A 9383-nucleotide genomic window follows, 5' to 3' on the forward strand; every position below is an offset into this window, starting at 1 on the left:
GGGGGGGGGGGGGGGGAGTGAACATAAAACACTGTTATATGAAGACAGAAGCAACAAGGATCAGAAACTAGAACAGTTTTTTGTCAGAAATTACCTCCTTATCGCCACCTTTATTCCCAAGTACACCTTTCTTGCGTTTTTGAGGGGCATCAGCAACCTGGAAATGGAATTAAAAAGGGAAATATTTAGTGTGTTTCTACTAGAATCTAAGAAAAACAACATAAACACCATTTTAAAAGAAGAAGATAGTATCACAAAGGAAAAGCCTTTTGGTGTCTAAGTGCCCAATGTCCAAAAGAAAAACTAAACTTTAATTGAGATAACCTACTGGTTATGTGGATTTTTCTTGAAATATAGATTTTTTTTCAAAAGAAAAAGGTTCAAGGATGAGTTTTAAAAACATTAGAAAGAAAGTAAGGAAGAACAGACCAAGCTTGCAAAAACAAAAAGCAAAATCACAAGAAACAGATTTATTGTTGAGAGAAAAAAAATAAAGGATAATTATAAAAAAAAAATGAAATTTCATTGAGAACGCCCATAAAGAAGCATCATAAGTGACCATACTCCAAAAACATTTTTTTTTTTTTTTTTCTTTTGAGAAACAGAGAATTTAGCGATAAACGAAATATACAAAAGGGGAGGAAATTCTCCCAAACCACCTAACAAAAAGTATCTCCACCTTGTAACAAGAGTTATAAGACTAGAATCTTTAAAGGTATGCAAACGTTTACACCCATATAAAAGCTGTAAAAAGAACCAGTACTAGAAAACTGTTGAAGCATGTAGTGGAGTTGTTGAAAACCCAACTGTTGCAGTGACACCAAAGGGCCCAAAATAATCCCTGTTGGTAGCCAACCAGAGGGTTTTTGTTCTTTTCTTCTTTTTTTTTTTTTTTTTTTCCCTATGGAAGGATCCAAGGAGACGGGCCCAAGAAGTCAGGGATGCTTTCCAAGGGGAGGGGGGGATCAAGGACCAACCAAAAGCCTTCATCATGAAAATCCAGCAGCCATAAGCAAAAGGTCATGAAATAAAAGAGTGGCTTTGAAATTCAGAGTTCTTCTAGAACATGACTCACCAATTAGGAGACAAAAAATCAAAAAGACGTCAGCTTTTGGGGCCGCCAACCACATGGATTCACAAATGGCCAAGTTCCCATAGGAAAAGTTCTCCAATTTCTTTGCAGCAATAAGTTTCATATACTCACAAAGAACGTTGCTGGCCAAATAATTAAACCACAAGTACGAAATGAAGGATTAACAAGCACCTCCTCCATAATGTCCCTTATGACTTCTAGAGGAGCCAAACGCATCCAAAACTATTTTCATATTTTCACAGCATATTCACACGTGCAAATACATGGTTTAGATCTTCCACCTCCTTGCAGAGCACACAGCATTAGGAGCACACAACCATAATGAAGATGTTTTGGATGAAGTAAAAGTAAATGGCATCAACCTCCCCAAAATAACCAACCAAGAGAAAAACACAATCTTCTTCAAGGTTTTAGCCTTCCAAGGCAAGGTGAAGGAAAGGGAACTAGGATTACTAGGATGGATCAACCACGGGCAAAGAGAGACCGACAAGATAATATTAGTTGAGAATTTTGTGAAAGATTAAACTACAAGTTTGGTCCCTCAACCTTTAAGTTTGTGATATGTCTTTGAATTTTAAAAGATTATTAATAAATCCCTTAACTTTCAATTTTGTCTGATACAACCCTAAACTTTCAAAAATTGTTCAACAAGACATCGACTTATTACAAAAAAGAATCACTTTTTTACAAGAGACAGAACTTTCTACACACTTCCTAAAGTTGACCAACTCAAAGACTTCTTCAACACTGAAGTTTCAAAGACCAATTTGACACGACAATGACAGTTCAAAAACTTATTAGAATGACCTATAAGACAAAATCTCAGATGTTCGAAGACCAAAATTATAATTTAACCCAATACACACACATATGTATGTATGTATGTATTATTATTCAAAGTCATCACATATTTCTTTCATTTTTTTTTTAGACCAAGGTTTATGGAAACCCTAGGTAGATTCTTTTTTTGGATAAGAGAAAGCCTAGGTAGATTCTCAAGGTGCTAAGTGGATTCTCTTACACTATTCTAGTTTTCCAATTGTCAATGTGAACAGCACCCGAGAATCTGATTGGTTTTCAATCATTAACCTGCATCACTAAACTATTCACTTTTGGTACAATAATTCTTTGAAGTAAATACTTTACCATCAACCAAGTACAGAAAATAATTCACATGATAGATTTCAATCTAGCAGAAAACAAAAACAAAAACTGTGCATATAGCCAGAAAAGACTAACCTTATCGAGAATTGCAAAAACAATTTCATATAGTTGGGACAAAATCTCAGAGCTGCTTGAAGCATAGGTAAGAGCCTTTAGTGCTTGTAGTCTTCTAGCATGAACTTCAAAAGAAAATATAGTGTCAAGAGAAGCTGCAAACATTTTATTTGAGGAATCTCATTTGCTTCAATCAACAGTAAGATAATTCATTCAAGTTCAACAAGATGGACCAACAAAAGAAACAAATAAGAAGCCATAACCCTGAGTAACACAAAAACTGTAGAAAAAAGATTTCTGCAAACCAATTGTCAGTTATGGAAAACCAAATCAGCTATAATGGTGGCCTAACCAAAGGTTGAACTATTCTCTGCTTCCTATAATAAATGAATTACACAAAGGATGAAACAAAAGGTAGTACAAATTGTTAGGAATCACGACTCTCCACAATGGTATGATATTGTCCACTTTGAGCATAAGCTCTCATGGCTTTGCTTTGGGCTTCCCCAAAAGGCCTCATACCAATGGAGATAGTATTCCTCACTTATAAACCCATGATCTTCCACTAAATTAACCAATGTGGGACACTCCCAATCCCAATAATCCTCAACAATCCTCCCCTCGAACAAAGCACACTATAAGCCTCCCCTGAGGCTTATGGAGCTCTCGAATAGCCTCCCCTTAATTGAGGCTCGACTCCTTTCTCTGGAGCCCTCGAACAAAGTACACCATTTGTTCGACACTTTAGTCACTTTTGACTACACCTTCGAGGCTCGCCATTCTTTGTTCGATATTTGAGGATTTTATTGGCATGGTTAAGTTTAGGGCATGGCTCTGATACCATGTTAGGAATCACGACTCTCCACAATGGTATGATATTGTCCACTTTGAGCATAAGCTCTCATGGCTTTGCTTTGGGCTTCCCCAAAAGGCCTCATACCAATGGAGATAGTATTCCTCACTTATAAACCCATGATCTTCCACTAAATTAACCAACGTGGGACACTCCCAATCCCAATAATCCTCAACACAAATCACATAAGAATAAGATTTTTCAATGCACTGATAGAGCCACAGCCTAAAAAATTATTGAGAAAGTCCCGAAGTTAATAGGGAATCCAATAAATCACGAACCAGAAACTAGGACCCCATTGTATTTTATTTTGATAAAGAATGGTTTTCAGAGAAGTCACAAATGTATATCTACTAGAGATATTTAAGACAATTATCCTGACTCGCCACTGGATCAGGATGTAAAGAATAGCTGGCAAACACACTATTTTAATCTAACATCGAAATCAAAGAATCGGGAAAAACATGCAAAGGAAGAGGGGGGGAAATTGTCACCGCAGACTACAATAAAAGAAACAAAGCAAAAGAAACCAGCTTACATTCAACATCAGGATTAGAGGCCTCTTTTACAAGCTGATCAACTATTCTTGGTACGACATCAGCTCGAGTCACCCCCCCAACAGCATCAATATCAGCAAGAGCATCCCAATTAGGGGTCGGGATGCCACCACCTGTACTTACACCTTGTGCACCAGTATCTGATAAAATTCTGGCTAAATAATAGTACACATAACGGAGGACACTCCTATCTTCACACTGCTGATTCAACTGTCAAATATACCCGGGGATAAACATCAGCTTTTGCTTTTTCTTAGTTTAAAATTAGATAATAATGAAAAATTATTAATGGAATAAGAGACTCCAACGAGGTATCAAATTCAGAGTCAAATCTTCTGATTCGCTGCCAGTGCAATATTCACCCAACCAAGATAAAGATTTATCATTTGTGCCAGTGCAATATTCCATTGCTACTACGACTTCAGTCTTCTCCTCTTTGTGAAAGGTAAAAATTCCAAAAAAGGTCAAGAATTTTGCACAGCATATTTTACTAGGGAGACTCAATACCTTGGATTGTGTCCAAAAACATTCTTCCTTCTTCTTGCTCCTGCGTTGGTGCATGAATTGTAGGAGGCATAAAGAGGATGTGAATCATTTGATGTGAGAGTGCCAATTCACGAACTACCTCTGGAATCCTTGCCAGAGGTATTTTGGTGTTAGTGAGGCTTGTAATAGAGATGGGTGGTCTTTGTTAGAGGAGGTGCTCCTGCATCTTCCCTTTAGGGAGAGGGGAAAGTGTTGTGGCATGCAAGTTTCTTTACTATTGTGTGGAGTATTTGGCTTGAGTGAATTGTAGGATCTTTAAGGGTGTTGAGAAATTTAGGGAGAAGGTTCAGGAGTTGCTGAGGTCTAATGCTTCTTTTTGGGCGTTGATCACTAGATCGTTCTATAAACATGACATTGGTCTTGTACGTTTGGACTCTAGAGTCCTTTTCTGTTGTTAGTGTCGACGTCTTCTTTTTCAGGGGCTTGTATTTAGTACGTCCTTGTATTCTTTCATTTTTCTCAAAGAAACTTTGGTTTCTTACCCAAAAAATATCATCTTCCAGCAAATTATTTTGACAGATTTAGGATTCAAACAGTTGGTTATGAATGCAAGAAAAAAGAAATGTTTGGGATACCATCAGTGTCTTCACGGAAAAAGGTAACAACTAGACCAGTACGAACAAAAAACAAACAGAACTTATCTTACCAATAAACATATACTAGACAAATATGAAGTCATAAAGATTGCTGAATCAAAAAAAAAAAAAAGTTTATCGTACCATGAGAAGAGAAGGTGCCAGCGAAGGATCAACTGAATTGTAGACTGCAAGTTTTGGGAATACATGATGCACTAACTGCTTCTGGGAGCTTTTCTATAAAATTCACATAAACATAACTAAGTATAAAATGTTATCCTTCCAAATCACAACAGTAAGAATTATCACATACTGCTCACCTGATCAGACGCAGCAGCTAGTTCATGGATACTCCTAGCCAATTGGGAATAAGAAACAGGCTGCAAAACGTATCAAGTTGAACAAAACATAAATCAATACAAGTACCAGTACTAACAGTTCAAAGAGTTTCCCTTTTGAAATCAAAATCCTACTTCCAGGTTCCGTCCCATTTCTAAATAAACAGAACCTCAGCAACAACGAAAAGAGGAAAGAGAAAAAGCCGTGAAAAATGTAGCAGCTGACCTTCTTCTTGCTCTGCCTCTGCGGCATAATGTTGGTCCTCACAGGATTCAAAGCTGCTTTAGCTGCAGAAATCGTATCATTCTGGATCTGCATCAGTGCCGCCCTCTTAGACCTCTTCTCTCCAGTTGGCTTCCCCAATGAACTAGGCATAACACTTGAGGAGGAACTTGAAGATGAACTCATCGTTGATGAAGGGACCGATGAAGCAGCTGTGGAGATCGATCCCGCCGAAGCCGTTGACGGGTCGGCAGTTATCAGATCCATTAGCGTCGTCCCCGACGAATCCTGACAGCACACCCAAAAAGCGAATGTTTACAAAGGAAATGACGAAAAGGAATTGTCCAGAAAGGGAAGATCTAGTAAATTACCGCCATGATCGATGGACGAAGCTCTTCCCCCAATTCGATTGATCTTGTTCGACTCTGCTTGCTTGCTATGCTACCTGTTCTTCCACCGCTCCAATTTTCACTGATGTTCGCCGGACATCGCAAGAACAGCAGTTGACAGTTCTAATACGCTTTTCTTTTCTTTTCTTTTTCTTTTTTTTTTTTCTTTTTTTTTCTTTTTTCGACATATAATAAAACCAATTAGTTGTTTTAATTTTTAAAAAAATATTGAATAAATTATACATTAAATACTTCTTTTTTTTTTTAATTCATGAACCTATTAAATTAAAATTTTAAATATCATATATCAATACCAAATAGACACAAATTAAAAAGACGTTTTTGGTAGCTTACTAATTTAAAAAAAAATAATAATAATTCTTTGCAAATCAATGGGTTTTTCGAGAAAATAAAAACAATCGAATAACTAAAGCACCATCGGGTTAACGAGTAAAATAAGTGATTATTTTGATAGTTTAAAATTCGTAAAAAGCATGAAGGAAAAAGGAGATTTGTAACGGCCCAGATCCACCGCCTCTTTGGGCTTCCCCTCGAGGCTTTAAAACGCGTCTGCTAGGGAAAGATTTTCGGTGATTTGTTCTCCTCTCCAACTAATGTGGGACATCACAATCCAGCCCCTTTCGGGGCCCAGCGGCCTCCCAGGCACTCTTTCCTTCCTCCAATTGATGTGGGGTGGAACCGCCCCCAAATCTACCCCTCTTTGGGGCCAGTGTTCTTACTGGCACACCGCCTCGAGTCTACCCCCTTCGGGGAACAGCGAGAAGGCTGACACATCGTCCGATGTCTGGCTCTGATACCATTTGTAACAGCCCAGATCCACCGCTGGCAGATATTGTCCTTTTTGGGTGATCACCGCTAGCACATCGTCCAATGTCTGCTAGCTGTGGATCTGGGCCGTTACAAGATTCATATGTATTTATGTCTTTGGAACAAGAAAATTGTCAATGTAGACACCCGTTTGTCACATAAGAACTTATGGAATGAACTAGATTATTCTCCGACTAAACACGAAACAACCTATTAAAGGGAGAGGAGCACTAAGTTGCTTAGCGTTACAGCACTTTCAGGCATCATTAACTCACGAGCTCTTCTAAATTTTAATTTCTTTCTTCATGGGACGGGACTTGGATCATGTCTCCCGAGCAATCTTAAAATTATTTTTAATGAGAGGGATGTAATGTTTAAGAAAGAGTCGCACAATCGAGTATTACGACCGTACCCCACACTCAATTGCACACGAGCAATCATGCAAACCTTCATATACGATCGCACTGTAACAGTCCAAGCTCACCGCTAGCTGATATTGTCCAATTTAGTCTGTTACGATCGTACCCCACACTCAATTGCACACGAACAATCATGCAAACCTTCATATACGATTGCACTGTAACAGTTCAAGCTCACCGCTAGCTGATATTGTCCAGTTTAGTCTGTTACGATCGCACCCCACACTTAATTGCACACGAGCAATCATGCAAACCTTCATATACAATTGCACTGTAACAGTCCAAGTCCACTGCTAGCTGATATTGTTCAGCTTAGTCTGTTACGTATAGCCGTCATTCTCACAATTTTAGAACAGGTTTTGCTTTGTTCCCTCTACAACCGACGTGAGATCTCGCAATCTAAAGGGCTAAATTGTCAATAATACCCTTCAACATTCCTAAAAGCAAGCCCTAATGTTTTATAAATTAGGATTGAACTGGAACAGAGGACTCAAAACCCAAACCCGCGGCTGAAAAATGGGGAAGAAATCTTGAGAGTGAAGAGTTCATGAGATGCGTGCGAAGCAAGGCGTTCACAATGATTCAACTTCCGTGGCAATGATTCGCTCCACCATCACCTCATTTCAATAATCAACGATTCAACAATCATTTTCGCAGCTTTTTCTCTCGAATTCTTCCTTTATATTCAACGCAGAGGCTTCGTCGTCTCCTCCGATTCCACTGTTCATCGTCGAGTTCCATTTCCATGGAGGTCTGATCTGAAGAACACCTTACATTTCCTCCATTTTCTTATCTGAAACTAATCGCTTATTCTCTTAATTACTCCGTCCATTTATTCCATCGTTTTGGTGTTGAATTGATCACACAGGTCGTTGATTTAAAGGTCTGCTTGCATTGCAAATCCTGCGAAAATTCTGTTCGCAAAACGCTTTGCAAAATCAAAGGTACGGTTCTTTCGCCTTATTTTTCATTCGATTATAATTCATAAGTTCATGACATTGTTTTTGAATCATTTATAAAAGTTAAAAAATCGAGACAATTATTAGTTTGAATTTTTAACTCATCGAACTTTCAAAAGCTTAAAAGATTTTCCTAACAAAGTAAACATAAAAGTTGTAATCATTCAAAGAGATTGATTTGATTATAAACATTACAAACAGGAGTGAAATGTGTGGAAACAAATAGAGCTTTGAACAAGATCACCGTGTTGGGTTACATGGATCGTAAAATGATCATCAAGGAGGTACGAAAAACAGGACGAAAGGCCGAGGTATTGCCATCTTCGTCCCTCCGCCCCTCGACTCCACGTCAGAGAAGTCGAAGAGCAACCTCTGCATTCAAATGTATATTGCCATCTTGTTTTCGCTAAAATTTGAATATGTCTTTAATGTTTGTGTCATGCATGGTGTATTCATTTTTTCTAATATGAGTTTTTTGAGTCGAGAGAGTTTTGAAACTTTGATTTCTCGATCGAAGATATATGTTTTAACTAGTTGAATTATGTTCATAATAGAATTTAACAACAACAAAAAAAACGTTACAATGCATAAAGTGCGTAGGAGTTCTTACTTATCCGTAAAGATAAAATTATAATATTGTATGAATTCTCTTCTTCGTTTACTTCTCACTTAATATGTTATTATGATACTTGTTATTTCTGGTTTTCAAAAAACTAATATACAAGTATAGCTTTCAAGTCAATTCGAGCATAGTTTAATAGATAAAGTACTATTACAATCGTATAAGGTCAGAGATTCTATCTTTCCAACATTCGTTGAACTAAACGAAGAAGTATAATTTTTCACCCTATCAACTATAATCATGGTTTCTAGGTAGCGGATTTGGCAATTGTGCAGCACCCACTCTCCGCACTGAGTGGGTCAAGCCTACTTTGAGTTACGTTGCCTGCAGTCAAGCAACGTAAATACAAACCTCGAGTCTCGATTTCAAGGGAAGATTTTAGAAACCGAGGAAGAGAAGTTTTAGAAAAAAGAGTTTTGAAAGCAAGAGAGAGAAATTGAGATTGGTATTATATGGAAATGTAAGCAAAAGACAACGACAAAGGCTCACTGGATATAACTATTAGGCAAGTAGAAATTGAAATTGGTGTTTTATATATATAAAAAATAAGCGTTTTCAAAGTTAAAAGAGATAATGATTATTTATTAAAAATATTATAAACTAAAATAGAGATTAAATTTTTTTAGAACCAAAATAAAATAAAAACTCAGAATTAAAAATGAAACAATTAACCTACTAAATTAATCAAACGTATAAACTAATTACATTCTCAAAACACTTAATTGCCCCAAGCAACACAAAAAATTATTTTCTCTAATTTATA

At 37.3% G+C, this 9383-nt stretch overlaps 2 protein-coding genes across 2 annotated transcripts in view; one reads left to right on the top strand and one right to left on the bottom strand.

The window, feature by feature from the left end:
- Positions 1-5928, bottom strand: part of LOC111779777 — a 19916-nt gene extending 13988 nt beyond the window's left edge. Inside the window, exons 1-7 of the mRNA XM_023659917.1 lie at positions 5775-5928; positions 5407-5691; positions 5163-5222; positions 4987-5079; positions 3703-3931; positions 2333-2436; positions 95-157 (exon numbers count right to left, since the gene is read on the bottom strand). Coding sequence (XP_023515685.1) covers positions 95-157; positions 2333-2436; positions 3703-3931; positions 4987-5079; positions 5163-5222; positions 5407-5691; positions 5775-5780 — 840 coding nt within the window. The 5' untranslated portion in view covers positions 5781-5928. The remainder of the gene's footprint in view (positions 1-94; positions 158-2332; positions 2437-3702; positions 3932-4986; positions 5080-5162; positions 5223-5406; positions 5692-5774) is intronic.
- Positions 5929-7537: 1609 nt separating this feature from the next.
- On the top strand, positions 7538-8495 carry LOC111780490 (heavy metal-associated isoprenylated plant protein 20-like). Its single transcript, XM_023660910.1, has 3 exons — positions 7538-7790; positions 7908-7983; positions 8200-8495. The coding sequence occupies exons 1-3, from the start codon at positions 7785-7787 to the stop codon at positions 8406-8408; spliced, it is 291 nt and encodes a 96-aa protein (XP_023516678.1). The 5' UTR covers positions 7538-7784; the 3' UTR covers positions 8409-8495.
- The last annotated feature ends 888 nt before the right edge of the window (positions 8496-9383 follow it).

This window comes from Cucurbita pepo, chromosome LG18, assembly GCF_002806865.2.
Source record: "Cucurbita pepo subsp. pepo cultivar mu-cu-16 chromosome LG18, ASM280686v2, whole genome shotgun sequence".
Taxonomy (NCBI): Eukaryota; Viridiplantae; Streptophyta; class Magnoliopsida; order Cucurbitales; family Cucurbitaceae; genus Cucurbita; species Cucurbita pepo.